An 18,397-nucleotide genomic window follows, 5' to 3' on the forward strand; every position below is an offset into this window, starting at 1 on the left:
GAATTTTCTAAATTTTTTGAATATCAACATTCAAATTTTAGGCAATAATAGATTTATCTAATTCAACCAATGTTCTTAAACATTGAATTTGAAAATTTAAATTACATAAAAAATAGTTTTCTCTAATTCAGCCAATGTTCCCAAGTTTCAAACAAATGACTTACACGACCTCTGAAAGAGAATAATGAATATAATTATGATTTAGGAATGTGGAATAACCGTTACTACCCACTGACAACGGTACTGACGACCGCAAGTCGTTCAGCAGCTCACGATATGCTCATAAGCGGCGATGCCGAGGGTTACCTCCGTCTCTTCAGATATCCATGTACCAGTGCTAAAGCCGAGTACCTCGAGGAAAAGGTCTACAGTTCGCTAGTTGCATGTGCACGTTTCCTCTACAACGATCAAAATGTTGTGACCGTTGGCGGGACTGACGCTGCGCTCATGCTGTGGGAATTGGTCGATGAATAATCGTAAAATGAAAACTACAACGTAATGGAAGTAATGGAACATCGAATCGAATGAGCACAATCTCCGGCGCCGGCTATTCGTGAAGAGCCGACTGGTTCATTGAGACTTGAATACCCGTCGGGCGTAACTGCCTTTTATCTTATTTATTTATTCAATAGAATATTTTCGGCGCAGTGAAATTTGGTCATTATTTCTCATTGTCATGACTCATCGATCCACAATTCTACCGTACAAATGAATTCCAAAGAATTCAATCTCCATACAATGGAACGTAACAATTTTTTTATGAACACAATGAAAATTAATTGACGAAATTCATTGATCGAAGAAATTTTTGTCATAAACACATTTTGGATTTTGATGGTTTTATTAGGATTAAAAAACCAAGAAGCATGAAACACGTGAAGTTTTTTTTGGTGATGTAACATAAATTCTAACAGAAAAATTGACAGAGGGGAATTGTGATTGCAATGCTGAATCTACAATGAAATTACGATAATTTTCGCGAAAAAAACAGTTCGATAACTGAATTCGGTGTTGAACTCGTGAAGCTATACAGAGAAAAAAGTTTCTAGTTTTCGGTAGAAGTCTCTTAACTTCAGAACTATGTCGTATTGAAATCTAGCCCGTAAAAATCCGGGACATGAGTGAAACTTTCACTAATTTTAAGTTATTGATAGCGTGGTTAGAAGAGGTCGAAAAAAAGTCAACAAATTGATGATTTTTTAAAAATACATTCGCTGATCTATCCTAAAAGGCTGTGCGAATTCTAGGAAGCCTAGAAGAATGCTGAAAACACAGAAATTATGATAAAAAATGCAATTTAAGGATATCCAAGTACTTTGTTCAAGTTAGCATCTTTTTCCTTTTTAAAGCAAGATTTTAGTTTTGCCGAAAGTCTTGCCATCCATAATTTTCAGGTCTTTCATTGTTGAATACATTTTTTTCGGGAATTTCTTCAATGAATATTGTGAACAATATTCAATTTCACACTTGACACTCGTTGATTCGTACGGTAGAGAGTTAAATTTTGAATCGTGAAACAGGTTTGTTGATGAATTGAACAAAATATATAGAAATGTTCCGTGGCTGGACGTTAGCTGCAATAATTATGAAAAATTTAAATTTTGGAAAATTAAAAAATTTCAATGTAAAAAAACAATAGACGATTAGACATATCCACTTACCATTTATAACGTACACACTCTAGAAAATAATTACTTCTGATAGCGGATAAATTATTAATTTTTTTATTCTCAATCAATCAACGTTATTATTCGATAAAAAAATGAAAATTTTTATTAGTTTGGTCGAAAACCTCGATGTTTTGAAAAAAAAATCGAAAATCGATTAATCGGCGGTTGAAAACATAGAATGAAAACATTGAACATTTTTCCGGGAACGATTCTCGAGGGAACATTTCTTCTAGAACCTCACCGTACCAATTAAGAAGCTTTTAATTCGATTGTTTGCAATTATCTGTTCGAAGATTTATGGTTTTTAAAGTCGCAAAAAAACTAAAGAGTATAACGAACAACGTCATATACAGTCATGTGTACGAGAAAATGCCTCAAGAATATGAGTTACTAGATTGAAAATGAGAATATTTAACTCATACGGATGCAATGTGTTAAATTTCATTTTTCAAAAATCGTTTTCGCGAAAAATGTTCGGAAACTAAGGTTGATATTGTGCCTAAAAAATACTCTTGGTCTATTCTATAAACTCTGGAAAGGATTTCCCCCAGGAATCAATTCTGAATACTTTTTTTTTACGGCCTTTTGAGTCCCTTTTTCGGGTCTCCTTTCGGCCCTCTATGCAACCCTATGCATGTGGCTATGGTTTCTATACTGTGCCGCATTGACACTCCTATAGAACATAGGAGTAGCATGGAAAACCACAGGAAACCCATACCGTTACAGGCGGTTCCTCTAGTAGCAACCTCCGGCGCGCCGGAACCTTCCATTGAAAAATTTGGTTTCACAGGGAATCGACCTCACAACCTTTGGCACACTAGACTTGCGTCTAGCCCACTCGGCCACCGACGTCGGTAATTTTGAAGACTAGAAACCATTTTTCTCTGTATAGTCTCAATGTTTGGCTAAATCATGTTTACGTAATAATAAAAATGAACAATAAAAATGAAAATTGTTACATCAACAAAATAAAAACCATGTGTAATGTTCAACGACGCACACTGCGATATTAATCATGACCGATAACAATCATGCTACGCAAAGTTTAACGTCAATAGTTTAAATTGAAGAATATTATACCGTAGACATTCAACACAGATAGCGTGGTAATCTAAAGTTAATGATTAAAAATAGGGGCGCGGGCGCTCCATTCCTAGTCAAATCAGATTTGATCGAAATTAGCTTCGAAAAAAAAGAACAAAAATCTGCACCTCATTAATCTTCAGCATCAGCACAATTCAGGGGCAATGTCGCCAATAAAATGCCCCAATTTCATATCAAGTAGTTAATTTCGCATTCAATCAATAAATCAAATCTTCAATTGGAGTACATCAAGGGAAAATGATTTTCCGCACATTTTAAAGTGAGTGTTCCATTATCCCTTTCCCCCGTGATGTTTCCACAAATTTCGAGACATCAACGAGAATTCTCGGAACTTTGGGACATCAATGACATTGATGTAGAGTTTGACAGCACCCTGGTACCATCCAAAGCAAATGCGGTCGCTGGACGACATGCGAAATAAGTTATTTAATATAAATATTTCACTACTTTGTTCGCATATGGATATTTACGTACAACTACGTGTATCTAAAAATATAAAGATATATTTATAGTTGATTAGGATTAGACAAAAAAAAAAATTAATGAGCGGGAATTTTGGTTTACGAGACAGCGATCGAATTTTGTCGGGCAATTTTGTGAAGCAAGTATGTAATTGCGCTCTATTAAATAAAGGAAATCTGGAAAATTGGAAATTGTACACTTTTCAACAAATTTCATTCATCTTCTAGGGCTACGGTTGGGCATATCTTGAAGATAGGAGTTTTTGACGTAACACGATTAAATATTGATAACTCATACTTGGAATGTGAGAGACGCGGGTTTCAGTTTCCAACAGCGGTCATAAATATAATTCTATTTATTTGTTTTTCATTTTTTATTTTTGAATTCATATGCCATCCGTGAATTTTCATATTGTGGGTCTTTTTGGGGTTCATAGCTCCCGAGTGGGAATTTCGCTCGGGTTGTTCGGGTCTAAATCAGTTTTAGATCTATTACTGGTCAGGATTTTCTAATCAGATCTCCCGGATACGGATGTAGTCAGTTTCTGAACAGATTATCTGAATTCGATATGGCTCAGTTACATCTGATCCTATCCTAATCAGTCAAAGCTGATAAAATTAGACTTAACATTCCTGGTCCAGTTCGGAGCCGAAACACCTGACCTCAACCCCGATAAAGTGTGGTAGAACATTCTTGATCAGTTGAGAATCCAACCTATCGGATCTGAGCCTTTTTTTGAAATTCTGAACCCTTCCTGCCCTGGTTTGAATTCCGAGTACTTTACGGATATTCATCCAAAATCGCAAGTATTAAAGAAAAAAAATTTTTTTTCAACTGAGAGATGAAGTTATTTTCTTTATTTTGATAAAAATTGCAATCCACCAACCCACGTTTATTATTTAGAAATGGAGTGGACAAAATGCACCAAATGCGTGTGCTTACATACTAGTCCTTACGCCTACGACAGTCCTGTAAAATTGTTAGGTCGCGTCGAGGATGTCCGTGGGTTTTATGTTTTTTGGGTCGCTGATCACGAATCTGTCGGTTACTTTNCATAAGATAAAAGTTGTTCTACATAATCGTGGTAACATTTTTTGTCTGAACATTTTTTATCTTTCCAGATAAGGCCATTCAAACGCTAAAAATTGTTAATAACAATTGAAGGGACAATTTTTTGGAAAATCAAGCGACGGATTCGTGATCAGCGACCCAAAAAACATAGAATCCACTAACATTGACAATGCGTCCTAACGTTTTACATAGGACTGTCGTGGGGGGCAACGACAATCAGTATTACAACGGGCTCTATCTCTGTAAATNGAAAATACTCATTTTTTGTTTTATACCTTTTCCTCCTAACTATGATAGATACGGAGTTATCGGGGAGTGGCAGCGGAGCGGGCGCCGCGTGAGTACTCGCACAGGGTGTTAGCGCGCCCCGATGCGTTTATCGGGACACTCGATGCAGATAGAGAAAAATAGTTGAAANTGCGTCCTAACGTTTTACATAGGACTGTCGTGGGGGGCAACGACAATCAGTATTACAACGGGCTCTATCTCTGTAAATAATAGAGATTAGGCCAAAGACCAAAAGATCAAAAGTGTGTATTTTTTATGGGGAATCAACTATTATGCGACATTTTTTCCTGTATCTCCAATTGTTTACCCGTAAAACAACAGTAAACAAAAGCGTTCTAAGTAATTTGCCCGATCACGCAGCATGATGGCGTCAATATCTCATGAACTACTGGTTGTAGGAAAAAATGTAAAAAAATCAATTATATGGGAAATTTGATTGCAAATATTTTCCATTTCAGCTATTTTTCTCTATCTACATAGAGTGTCCCGACAAACGCATCGGAGCGCACCAACAACCTGCGCGAGTACTCACGCGGCGCCCGCCCCGCTGCCACCGCCCGATAACTCCGTATCTATCATAGTTAGGGGGAAAAGGTATAAAACAAAAAATTAGTATTTTTACATATCAAACATCTTTTGTTTGAACATTTTTCCGATATCTGTCATAGTTTGCCAGATAAAGCCTTTTATGGCACGCCGTGCAATAAGTCGAGTTTATCGCACGCTGCGCTTCGCGCAGCGTGCTTCAAGCTCGACTTCTGCACGATGTGGTATAAAATAGTATAGACCACTCGGGCATAAACTTCGTTTTCAACGGATGTGAATACAGACCTCGCCTTCGGCTCGGCCTGTAAACTTCACATTCGTCGAAAACGAAATTTGTGCCCTTGTACTCTAATGTACTATTAAACAATTAAAATTGTTAAAACAATTGAAGGGACAATATTTCGGAAAAGTAACCGACAGATTCGTGATCAGCGACCCAAAAAACATAAAACCCAATGACATTCTCGACGCGACCTAATCATTTTACAGGACTGTCGTGGGCGTAAGGACTATACGCTTATATGGGATAGAATCTTTCAAATATTTCCTCTTATTGAGCAGGTAGGGGAGACCGGGGTATAGTGGAGTACATAAAAAAAAGGCCAAAATTGAGAAATTCAAGGACTTGACGAGGAGTCGATCAGGGATGACTAAAAAGTCGGAAAAATCTAAAAAAACTCGAATAATGCTAAAGAAAAATAAAAAAAAATGGAAGAATTTTCGAAATTCTTTCAATTCTTTCAAACACCGGGATGAGCCGCCATATTGGGTATTTTGATTAAAACTGAATTCTTACAATGATCTAGACTTAGATAGTCAAATAAATTTGCTAAACCTATCCCCTGACGGTCGGTAATGACAAAAAAAGTAAAAAATGAGAAGAATGGAATCCCACTTGCTGTTCATACTCTCTGTTTACTGATATAAAGGTCATTTTGCTACTTAAGCAAGAGAATAAAAACAATTAATTAGAAGTACTAGGATTTGACCTCCTAAAATTGAGATGAACAAGACAAATCTAATGAATAAATTCGGAAATTTCAATTTCTAGAAAAAAATGAAATTGAGGAAAAAATGCGGACCTTATCGTGCCCCGAATCGATTCATTGGGACCTTCCCTACCGATTTCAGAGTTTTTCACTCGTTTTTTGGAGATTCAAAGGTTATAAAACAAACAAACAACATTTATGATTATTTTTAAAGTTTTGGACACTACCCCATTGTGCCCCCAACTGTAATACGTTGGAGACGCGAGTTGATAATTTTAGAATGTGAATAGTTATTGCTAAAAAGCAATATAAGTATGATCAAAGCTCTGACACCCGCCTCTTTGTCTTAGCTACCCCGTTTTGCCCGGTCTCCCCTACCTCAAATGTTTTTCTGGCCATTCGATTCGGTATAGTTTTGCACATTACCTTTTCTTTTTATTTCTATTTTTAGAGTCTTATAGTAGGTGAATTCTAAATTTCAACATAAATTCTGTAAGAGCCCGTATACCTATAAGGAAAAATTTGTTTATTTATTTCTGGCGAGACTATTGCGATTAATTTGTTTTAACATCAAACAAGTTAGTTTCATATGTTCTGCTATCAGCCAAAAAAATTATAGAACTTTCCTTGAACATGAAAAAATAAGATTTGCTGAAAATGGCTAAACATCCTTAAAGGACTAAACATATCTCAAATTTCGAATAGTCCGTAACGTAATCTTTCCTACAGTATACACAGTACATTCTTCTCTGTCACAGTGAAGGTCTTCACACATCAGTGGTGTTACGATCCTCGGTGAGTAAACAATGCACGAATCACAGATGACAGAGTAGACTCAAATTAGTTACTAGGAGGGGTAATGGTGACATTCTAGATTTTATGTTTTCTAGATTAGAAACCTAGGCCTTTCTAACAAAATTGGGAAAGATTTGTAGTCTTTACTCTTAGAATTTTTTGTTAGTTGGTTTTACTTTTAATGCAATTACGCAAAACCACAAGGTCCAATCTAAAACTCACAGAAGATGCTGACAGAATCTTTCTGTGTAATTACAAATTGATTCATTCCGTCTACGTTCTCTAGACAAGTTTTAACTTTAATACAAGTATACAGAACCCCAAAGTTCAATGTGGAACTCACGAAAGAATTTCTCAATGCTATATTAACGTTGAGGAATGGAAGTTCCATGATGATGATTTTTCTAATCAATAACAGAGCTAAATGGATTTTTCATTAGCTTGTTATTGGATGATGGTAATGACGTTAATTTTCATTATCCATTGAATCATATTTTCTAACGAAAAGTATTTACCACTTGACCTTCATGATCGTGTTCCTTCACGTTTCATGGAGAAAATGATTAATTAATTATTGAAATTCATCAACTAGTTGTTGAAATGCATTAATTAGTTGTTGAAAAAATGCATTACCAACCAGTTATGAAATTTCAACAACTATTTGGTAAAATTTACCCATCAATTAATTAAAATTCAGCAAATATTTTTCAATTTCATTCGATATATAAATGTAGATAAATGTGATATTTCTACTATACAAGGTGTTCCAAAATGAAATATTATCCTCGTCAGGGTAGTTCAAGGGGCTCATTTGGAGACGAAAACTCTAATAACATTTCTCTCTCCGTCGCTTCGTTTAAGAATTATCAAATAAAAAAGGACCGCCAATCAAATATTTGTCCCCGTTAGAGCAATCATATCGTTTTCTCCATTCAATGCGGCCAGACGAAGGCATTAGATGTCTCATCGATATCAATCAATCTCATCGCTCGATATCGAACGAGAGAGAAAATATGAATTTTTTACGTGGACTTTGATTTTCAGGGTCACATCACATGTTAGATCCAAATGGCTCTTACGTCACGGTTTTGTCGCAGTTTTTCTCACCCCGTTTCGGCAATGGAGATTTTTCACGGGAGGGTGTTTTGCAGCTGATCTTCCCGTTTTGGATCAATAACTTTTAAACAAACCGTCGGAGAGAAAACTGTTATTAGTTTTTATTAGACTCATCCCCACGAGGATGACATTCCATTTTGGGACACCCTGTATAATTTTCTGGCACGATCCCTTCCTCCACTCGTACATTTAATTAAGGCTGTTTGATAAATAAATTGGGAAGTAATATTGAAAATTCGATTCACAGAAAATGTTTGTTGAAATTAAAATTAGGTTGACCGGATCCGAACCTTAGTATCCGTTTCTCTTCAATGGACCCCGTTCAGATGAAAATCAAGCGCATCAAATCCAAATCGGATCAAATTGGGTTCAGACAGCCTGATCTCAAACTGAGATCATTTTTACCTGATCAGAACTCGATCTGAACTCGCCTACAGTTTTTGGAATCCCATCCAATAGATGAAAACTTGATCAGGTTTTCATCAGAAATCATCCGATTAGTCGAACCTTACAAAAACTGAACCAAGTTCTGATCGTACTTCAGGTGGACCTGAAGCAATTTCCACTCGGGACGTTGATTGAGTTTGAATGAAGATACAAAGGAAGTAGGGTCATGGGAAATGTAGAGAAAACAATAAACTGCACTCGATTGTTGTCAATTCGCGACGTTTCGGTTATAATTAAAGCTTCCTTCGTAAAGGTTCATCCTTGGAGGAAATGACAAATGCCAGTCTGTTAATAGTGTTGCGGGCCAGATTTTTTGATGTTTTACAAACGTAATAGTGTGTCTAGGAGTTCCCAACAAGGAAATTTCAGAGAATAATAAGACTATGTACTCAATTGTCAAGAAGCTTAAGGAAGCTTAAATTATACGCGAAACAGCGCAAATTGTCAATAATCTAGTGCAGTTTATTGTTTTCTCCCCATTTTCCACGACCCTACTTCCTTAATATTAACTATGGAGATGAATCATAATTTCATGGATTGAAGATACAAATTTGTCAGATTATGGAATTAAATTAGCCATTTGAAAATATCATCCGAGAATTACCAATAATTTCACAATTATTAAAATGTGGAAATTTTCTTCTAAAAATTAAAAATTGAAGATGTCAGCTAAAATATGCAATGCTTTTTCCCACTATTGTTGGCCTCCCCTCCTACTACTATTGACGCAACTGTTAGAATTCGTGGCAGCAAACGTTCATAAAATTCTTGTGGAGATAATTTCCGATTCAGTCGAAGCTCAGACCACGTACCAAGAAGTCTATCATACAGACAGTAATTCCCGTATTGTAATTGGAAAGAGGTCTTTCGCAGCAGCTCGCGTAAAAATTTTTGAATATGCGGAAGCTTCTACTCATCACGATTTTTATCCTCGTGGTAAAATCATCAATCACTGCATCGGAAGGAGTACTTTGCCAGATCGATAAAGCTGGTTTCGAAATTTGTGGACACTATGATACAATAACATTCGTAAATTTAGTGGGCACCGTATCTCAGCTCACATTCAATGTCAAAAAATTGTCCGGAATAGCTCCGAATGCGTTTCAAAATGTGAATCTCACCAACTTCAAGCTGTCTCATCCTGATCCAGAGAATTGCACTCCAAAATCTGTGGAATTGAAACCAACATCATTTGACGGCTTACGGATAAATGGTAGTCTAACGCTCCAGTGTGTAAACTTGATAGTGCAACCTAATACTTTCAAAAATTTCAAAACGGTCAGTACTTTAATGTTAGAAAAAGTAGACTTATTTGGAAATCCACATGATTTTTTCGCTGACTTTCAATACCTCAAAGTGTTGAGATTATTCAACATCAACATCACAGCAATTTCTCCTAGTGTAGTATCTGGAATCAGCGAAAAACTCGAGAGATTCATGATGGAGGGTGGAATACGTAGTATTCAACCGAAATCTTTTGAAAAATTTCATCATCTGAAATATCTTGTACTCTGCAAAGGTGATTTGACTGATCTACAATCTGACATGTTTGAGGGTCTTGAACAATTATATTACTTGGATTTGGCGGATAATAACATCACTGTTTTATCTAACCATACATTCAGTAAACTGACGCAATTGAGAGAACTCTATTTGGATAATAACAGAATCAGTGAAATCCAATCTGAAGCCTTTTCTGGCTTGAATGTCCATACGATCGATTTGCAGGATAATAACATACAAGATCTACCTGATGGAGTTTTTGGAAATCTACAGAATTTGGAGACCTTAGACCTCAGGACTAATAGAATCAGAGCTGTGTCCTCCAAGGCTTTTCGAGGATGCATCAGCCTCCGATCGTTGAAGTTGGATTACAATGAAATATCCCATATTGACCCCAGTGCCTTTTGGGGTTTAAATCTCGATGTTCTTGATTTGAGTCACAATAACTTAAATGTTCTGGAACGGAACACGTTCATTGGTCTCACTGTTGATGATTTATTAGATCTACGGTCCAACAATATCACAGAAATTAAGCCACGAGCATTCATCAACTTGGTAGCTGGAAAGGTTTTACTTTGCGCCCACAATATGACTGTAGTTGATAGAAATACTTGGAGTGTGGAGGATACAATTGAGTACATTGCCATCGTCGACTGTTAGATTACTGAAAATTGAGAGGGTTGATGTCGAGGATGTAGATTAATTAGAAACCTAACCGAGCTCATGTATATGAATCGTTTCCAATAAAATTTTGTGACGAGGTAAAAAATGGGGTCACAGAATCTTTTGATCCCCCTAAAATTTCCGCCACCGTTGGTTTCCCATGAATCCCCAAATATTCCTTCCCCCCGCCCCCACCCACGAGGTTACGCCGAGAAGAGCCCTAGAACACACCGCAGCCGTAACCGCAAGGGGATACGAGGAAGAGAGAAAAGGAGAAGAGAAGAGAAACAGACCCCTCCACACGACCCTCCGCAACGCCTAGAACCCACTCGGCCCATCGAAAATTGGTGTGACGTCAGACGGAAGAAGACGAATTCGCCCCCGAAGGACCCCCAAGAGACTGTACGAGCGATGTAACTGATCACTTTGTGTCCAGCCGTCCCGGAGGAAACATTAAAAGTTAAGAGGAACCAAATCGTGTAAAAGAGTGAGCCCGCGGAGTAGAGAAAACTTCCCAGGGGCAATATTACCTGGAGCCAATCATCCGCCACGGGCGATAGAGGAGAAGAGGCTGAACCACCCCCGGTGGATACGCACATACCCCGAGTCATCCCCAGGAAGCGGCTACAAGTCAGCACCGCGTGAATACGAGTTACATTCCCCCCATTCCAGTAGTCTCCAATTATTCATTCCCCCCAGCGGTGAGCCTCAATAGTTCTGCCCCTTTCTTAATAATTAACCCTTCAATATTGTAATTTGGTCGAGTTAAAACCCCGAGTAACTTCTTCCCCATTTGGAATAGTCATTAGAATCATCCCTTTTCGCGTGTACGAATCGTGCCTGGCCTTACCCTGTCCCCTTAAAAAATTTCATTGAAAGGCAAGAAGAAAGTTGTCAAATCAGCGTATTGAGTAATAGAGAATATATTGCGAGAATTATACAGAATTCCCCCTAGTTTTCAGAGAAATCATTTAATCCCTTCCCCTTTTCAGGAACTAATTGAATTAAATTAATTCTTATAATTGAAGAAAATAAACTCCCGATAACAATTTGTAGCTCCGATTTTGTCTTACCTTCTTTTCCATTATTTGTTATTACATTGTCATTGTTGCTCAGTATTGTTGAATATTTTCCGGGAGTTGTGCAAGGAGGCGGAGGAACTTAATTTCGAAGCGAAATAATATCTGAGAAATGCGAAGGAGTTTTATCGTTGTTTTCCACGTATGAAAAAATTCAATAGAAAACCTGGCGAATTCGATAGAAAATTCTATTGGAATTTTATAGGAATTCTATGGCTTATATAGCTTTATGGCTTTACAACACTGTAAACGATACTTGAATATTCTTAAAGTAATGTTAAAGTAAATTCTTAGAGTAAATTTTTTTTCCATAATTGCATAATTTTAGGAATTTGTCATAGGGTGTTTTCATTCAGCCATTCGGTTATGGATATCGACTAAATACTTCATAATTAGTGGTATCATTGGTAAATACTGATGATACATCGATACACCACGTGTATCGGTGAAATATTCAAAATTGATCGGCACATTTGTTTTTATTTATTTATTTCGATATTTAAAACTGAAAATTTTCTCAACTGGGCTTGATGCAACCGGGCCCCCAGGCAGGACTCGTCGAGCTTCAACAACCGTCCCAAGCTTGGCTCAACCTCGACTTGCCGAGTGTTGGTAAACAAGTGTCTACTGGTAAGTAGACAAGTGGTAAATAGACAATTAAGACAAGTGTGGACCATTTTGTCAATGATTAAGCCAGTGTTCAGCCAATGGCGCATGTTGAGCCTTGGTTACCAGGGTCGGACCAAGCATGGACGAAGACTGTCCACCGACTCTTGGTCAACGAGGGGCTACCAACCTTGGCCCAAGCTTGGTGGCCAATGAGTAGCCAGAATCGACAGACGTTCATTGGCGGCCATTCCTGGTCCAAGCTCGATTAGCCCGTCTTCGGCCAAGCATCGGGTAGCACAGCCTTCATCCAACATTGGTCTGACTGTGGTAGCCAAGGTTCAAGCTCTACCACTGGTTGGCGACTGGCTCAGCCACTGGCTGAATTATGGTCCACGCTTGTCCACCAATGCCCGATGAGTCAGGGTTGAGCCAACCTTGAACCAGCTGTTGAGAAGAGGGGGAGGGAGACGTATTTGTAAAAACTCTCAGGGTTACAGGAAGGGGGAAAGGACAGAATAATAATAATAATAATAATAATAATAATAATAATAATAATAATAATAATAATAATAATAATGATAACAATAATAATAACAAAGATCGAATCTCCAAGTGTAATGAAAAATTGAAAATCTGGGTTCATCAAAAATACTCAGGTGGGGTGGAGAGGGGAGATATTTTTCAACACCCCTCGAATAACCAGGTGATTAATAAATAATGAAAACGAAATTAATTCCGATTATATTTAAAAACTCATTCAGCAAAGAATTAAATCGAGATAGAATTCATATATGGACGATTTGAGTCAACAGTAATAGAATTGCGCGGTAGACTAGTGGTGAAGGCGTAGGACTAGTGATGTTAGGATTGTGGGTTCGCAACCGGCTCAGGATGAATTATTTTAAATTAACAAATTAGGGATTTTCACTGAAAGATGCGTTAGGGGTGGGTGATTAGAAGATAATCACTCATAAAAATGATTGAATGAAAATTATTTTGGATTTTTTTAATCATTTAAATCAATATACATTAGTCACGGCTAACGACTGGCGACCGAGTCAGGCCCAGTCTTGGTGGCCAAGAATGGCCCAGCGTTATCATTTCGGTGCTCAACCAGCCTTGGGCCAGCCTTGGACGCCTGTGTTGGCCCGTGACTGGCNTAATCATTTAAATCAATATACATTAGTCACGGCTAACGACTGGCGACCGAGTCAGACCCAGTCTTGGTGGCCAAGAATGGCCCAGCGTTATCATTTCGGTGCTCAACCAGCATTGGGCCAGCCTTGGGCGCCTATGTTGGCCCGTGACTGGCCGAGGTTGGGCCATCCTTGGACCAAGCTTGGACCATTTGTTAATTCCTACCTGGGCCATAACGATTTATTAGGTGTGTGACTTAATTTTTACAGATTTTTCAGTAAATTTATTTAATATAAAAAAATAGAGAACAACAAACTTAATCTTGGAAATATTGTCCATCGTTTTCTATGACCTTGCGCCATCTCTCAGGTAATATTCGAATGCCCTCGCGAAAGAAACTTTGAGGCTTCGGCTTCGAGGCGATAAAGTCATCGACGAATTTACATCGCCACATCGTCCAGCGTTTTAAACTGTTGATCCACTAAGGCGTGCTTCATGAACCGGAACAAGTGATAGTCGGATGGGGCCAAGTCTGATGAATATGCCGCGTGCGGGAGAACTTCCCATCCCAAGTTTAAGAGGGTCTTGTGAGTCGCGCGAGCAACGTGAGGTCGAGCATTGTCATGCAGCAGTATGACTTGCCTGCTTCCTTGCCCAGTAAATGGCCTTTTCCGATCAGGTTCTTCGCTCAGTTGGTCAATTCTCGGCTGTAGCGTTCCGCAGTCACCGTCTGACCTGTTTCCAGGAATTCGTAATAAAGCACACCCTTCATGTCCCACCAGATACACAGGAGAATCTTCTTTAAGTGGATGTTTTGTTTCGGCGTCGATGTACTGGATTGTCCGGGATCTACCCACGACTTTTTACGTTTGGGGTTCTCGTAAAAAATATACTTCTCATCACCCGTCACAATTCTCCACAAGAAGTCCTTTTCTTGATACCGGGACGTGTTCGTACGTTGACCTAGGTTATGTTCGATCAACACATATGGGACCCACCTTTCCAGTTTTTGGATTTTTCCCATTTGACGCTTAGAAACAGCTGTTCGGGTGACTCCTAACTGAGCTGCAAGCTCTTGTTATGTTTGCGTTGAGTTTTCATCCAGTAGAGCTTGCAATTCCGCATCTGTAAACTTTCGAAGCTGTCCAGGACGCGGCTGGTTACTCAGATCGAAATCACCACTTCTAAAACGTTTGTACCAATAATTACACGTTTCATAGGATACAACGTCGGCACCAAGAATACTACACATTGATTCCCATGCTTCAGAAGCATTTTTTCCTTGTTGGAATTTGTATAAAATCCAGTGCCGAATGTGCTGTTGATCAGTTGCCATCGTAAAGTCTGCTGTTCTGAAAGGTTATGTAACTTACATAGACTTGTCGTTCCGTGTTCTGAAACCTTTTGTCCGATCCTTTCAAAACCACAAAAGACCGCAAATATATTTCTATTTTAAATATAATTTTAAGCTCGAAGAAAAAATCTGTAAAAATTAAGTCACACACTTAATATTAATAATAATAAATCATTCATTTAATATAAAAAGCACTTCAAATAGAGATAAATTTTCAATCCAAATAAAAACTGCATTTCGTGCTATTTAAATAAACTTACTTATTTGATTTAAAAAAATCCGTTCTCTGGGTGCTGATGATGAGTTCACACATGAAAAAATACAATAGAAAAACCTATCGAATTCGTTGGAAAATTCTATTGAATTTCTATTAAACTTTCTATTAGTTTTTGGCTGATTCTATTGACATGTTTAATATAAAACATTCAATAGAAGAAGTCAACAGAATTCTATTTTTCTATATAATTTATTCTTTTCATATATTTTCTATAGAATTTGCTGGACTAAAATTTCTCAAGTTTTTTTCATTCTATTTTTCTGTTCTTCTCATGAAAATCAAACGAAAAAACTTAGAAAATTTGAGCCGAGAAAATTCTATAGAANTGGAGGTTGAATGGGAGACAAGGGGAAAGAATCATGGGGGCTGAGAGTTCGAATCCAAGGGGCCAAACGGTCTAGAGATTGAACAAAAGGTTGGAAGGCTGAATCATGAGTCCTAGGGTCTAGGGAGGAAGCTGTGATGTCGAATCAAGGAGCCCAACGGTCTTGAGAAGAGGCTGAAAGNTAAATTTTTTTATCCGTGTTTTCAATAAAATTCACAATTCATTTTTTCTTCAAGAGCGTCCGAGAATTTTATCATTGGCCTAAATTCGATTGCGACGTCCTTCATATTGGGGACGCTAAATAAGAATGCGATACCTAGTGGGCATAGCCTACACTNGTCCAATTGGTCGAGAGAAGTGGTTGGGAGGTCGAATCAAGTAGCCAAATCGTCTAGAGAGGCAGCTGGAAGATTGATGCAAAGGCCAAAGGCTGGAATGTTGAATACAGAGGCCAAACGGTCTAGAGAGGAGGCTAGACGGTCGAATTCAGGGCCCAAACTGTCTAGAGAGGCAGCTAGAAGGTCGAATCAAGGGCCAAAGGCTGGAAGGTTGAATTCAGAGACAAAAGGTTGGAAGCTTAAATTCAGGGGCCAAATGGTCTAGAGAAGAGCCTGGAAGGGCCAATCAGAGAGGTAAATGTGTCACCCCAAAGGCTAAACAGCTGTTACATGAAGTTGAGGTTTTTAAGAAAGAAATGAAATTTGTAGTAAAAAACCGTTCAGCCTGTNTTTTTGTGTTCCCAGGTGAGTTTTATTGCAACTGCTAAGTGTCTTAAGCGCTTAATATACATTCACCTTGACTTGCTTGTCAGTAGTGACACTTTCCATTGCAATTTTGCAGAGTTTTTTGAGNTGCCTTTCGCTCTTGATTCAGGCTTCCAGCTGCCTCTCTAGACCATTGGGCTCCTTGATTCGACATCACAGCTTCCTCCCTAGACCCTAGGACTCATGATGCAGCCTTCCAACCTTTTGTTCAATCTCTAGACCGTTTGACCCCTTGATTCGACCTCTCAGCCCCCATGAATCTTTCCCCTTGTCTCCCATTCAACCTCCTGATTCATTTGGACCCCGTCCCATTTTTCCCGCGTTATGTCCCATTTTACCTTCGCGTCCCGTTTAGCCAGGATGTCCCATTTTGCCCGGTTCTCCCATAGTTTATGCTCCACTCTTCATGAACGGTCTTCAGAAAAATTCCAATATCTCTCCCAGAAGGTGTTCATAGATAAGCGGCTATCTCCTTGGAATTTTAACCCATCCAGTAAAGAACTTTATTTGTTTTAGCACTCGACTAGTGAATTTGTTCATGAATAAACCCCTGAGCAAGTTTTCATATTTCGAGAAGTTTCAATAATTGTCTGATTTAGTTCATGAAATTTTGCGTTTTTTTTGTTTTATCTTGATTCAGGTCAAAGAAACGTATGGAGGAAAGGATGCCATCAAATGTAACTTGTATTCGTTATTCGACACAGTTAATGAGGCTCTCTGTGATAATGACATTTGTCGTCAAGTATTATCTTCACAAAGGCCATTAGAAGGAACAATATCTGACCATCTCTCCGCAAATAAAGAAAAAACACAGAATATTGATGCGAGTGTCCAAGTGTCAGAGGAGGATTTAGCACCAGTCTCGGAAAAAAAGCCCATTGAAGTCAGTATTCAGGTTACATCTGGAGAATTTTACGAGCCATTCACCACAAGAATCGGAACAGATCATGAATTATCTATTCTTTGTGGGATTAGAAATCATGTAATTCTTGATAAATTAGTGGAACTAATTATGAGGTATTATCCCGAAAAAAGGCAACATAAAATGTCCTTAAAAGAACGAATTGTACTAACGACGATGAAATTGAAAAATGACTTAACGTTTTCCTTACTTGCGATAATATTCCGATGTGTGGCTGAATCAACGTGTCGAGCTATTTTCTTAGTCACTTTACAAAAACTGTCGACTATTCTACGATGTGTAATTCAATGGGTCTCTAAAGAAGAAATTGCTCGAAATATGCCTCTCACTTTCGAGAATTTTCAAAACACAGTGTGCGTAGTGGATTGTACTGAATTTAAAATTCAAAAACCTAAATGTTTAGCATGTCGTCTGAAAATTTATTCTCAATATAAAAGTAATTTCACTGCAAAATTTATGACAGCGGTCAGTCCTGCAGGCCTTTTAATATATTTGAGTGAAGGATACGGAGGACGATCTACAGATAGTGCAATCTTCGAAGCTAGTAATATTATTAGTAAACTACAAGCAGGCGATGCTGTTATGGCTGATAAAGGATTTCGAATTGAACATTTGTGATAAATTTGGGATACAACTATACAGACCAGCTTTTCTCGAAAAGAAGAAGCAGTTTCCCACGGAAGAAGTAATATCAAACCGCAAAATTGCCGCTGCACGTGTGCACGTGGAACGAATGAATCAAAGAATTGAAATTTTCGACGTACTGCGGAATGAATTGTCCTGGAATCTTGTCAATTATGTGAACGACATTGTAATTGTATGCTCAGGCCTTGCAAATTTAGGTACGCCTATTTTGGCTGATGATAATTTTATGTAAATGATTGTGTTGGTTGAGTGACATGTATTTAATAAAAGACACTCTAGTAACCATCATTGTGCCATGCAAGCAATAAATTATTTATTTAAATAAATTATTACGACAGAAATTTCCCTCATGACTTTCTACGTTTTTTCACACAGGAATTTTCATGTTTTTCTTTTTGGCAAATAACATGTAACATTTTTTTTAAATAAACACTTTTCAATTTAATCAACAATTTAGTTACGAAAGATTCATCGTAAGGGTATTACCATGATGTCATCGATTATATCTGAGTAAATAACTAAATCACATGCTTTTAGATTCAATAATGCAAGTCCAAATTGTGCTTGACCATAATAGCCCCATTTTTGTTTCAACTTCAGTCTTCGATCCTCATAGATAAGATGACTACAA

General features: G+C 38.0%; 2 protein-coding genes and 1 pseudogene across 2 annotated transcripts in view; all 3 read left to right on the plus strand.

Annotated features, from left to right (window-relative positions):
* Positions 1-1,736, plus strand: part of LOC107042854 (echinoderm microtubule-associated protein-like CG42247) — a 98,024-nt gene extending 96,288 nt beyond the window's left edge. Inside the window, exon 15 of the mRNA XM_029126449.1 lies at positions 206-1,736. Coding sequence (XP_028982282.1) covers positions 206-474 — 269 coding nt within the window. The 3' untranslated portion in view covers positions 475-1,736. The remainder of the gene's footprint in view (positions 1-205) is intronic.
* A 7,649-nt stretch (positions 1,737-9,385) lies between these two features.
* LOC114841465 (leucine-rich repeat-containing protein 15-like) lies at positions 9,386-10,651 on the plus strand. The gene has a single exon (XM_029126450.1). It carries the CDS (start codon positions 9,386-9,388, stop codon positions 10,649-10,651), a length of 1,266 nt encoding a protein of 421 aa, XP_028982283.1.
* A 5,198-nt stretch (positions 10,652-15,849) lies between these two features.
* Positions 15,850-17,998, plus strand: LOC107042855 (annotated as a pseudogene).
* Positions 17,999-18,397: the final 399 nt, after the last annotated feature.

The sequence above is a fragment of the Diachasma alloeum genome, unplaced genomic scaffold (assembly GCF_001412515.2).
Source record: "Diachasma alloeum isolate Michigan unplaced genomic scaffold, Dall2.0 Dall_scaffold_00532, whole genome shotgun sequence".
NCBI classification, from domain to species: Eukaryota; Metazoa; Arthropoda; class Insecta; order Hymenoptera; family Braconidae; genus Diachasma; species Diachasma alloeum.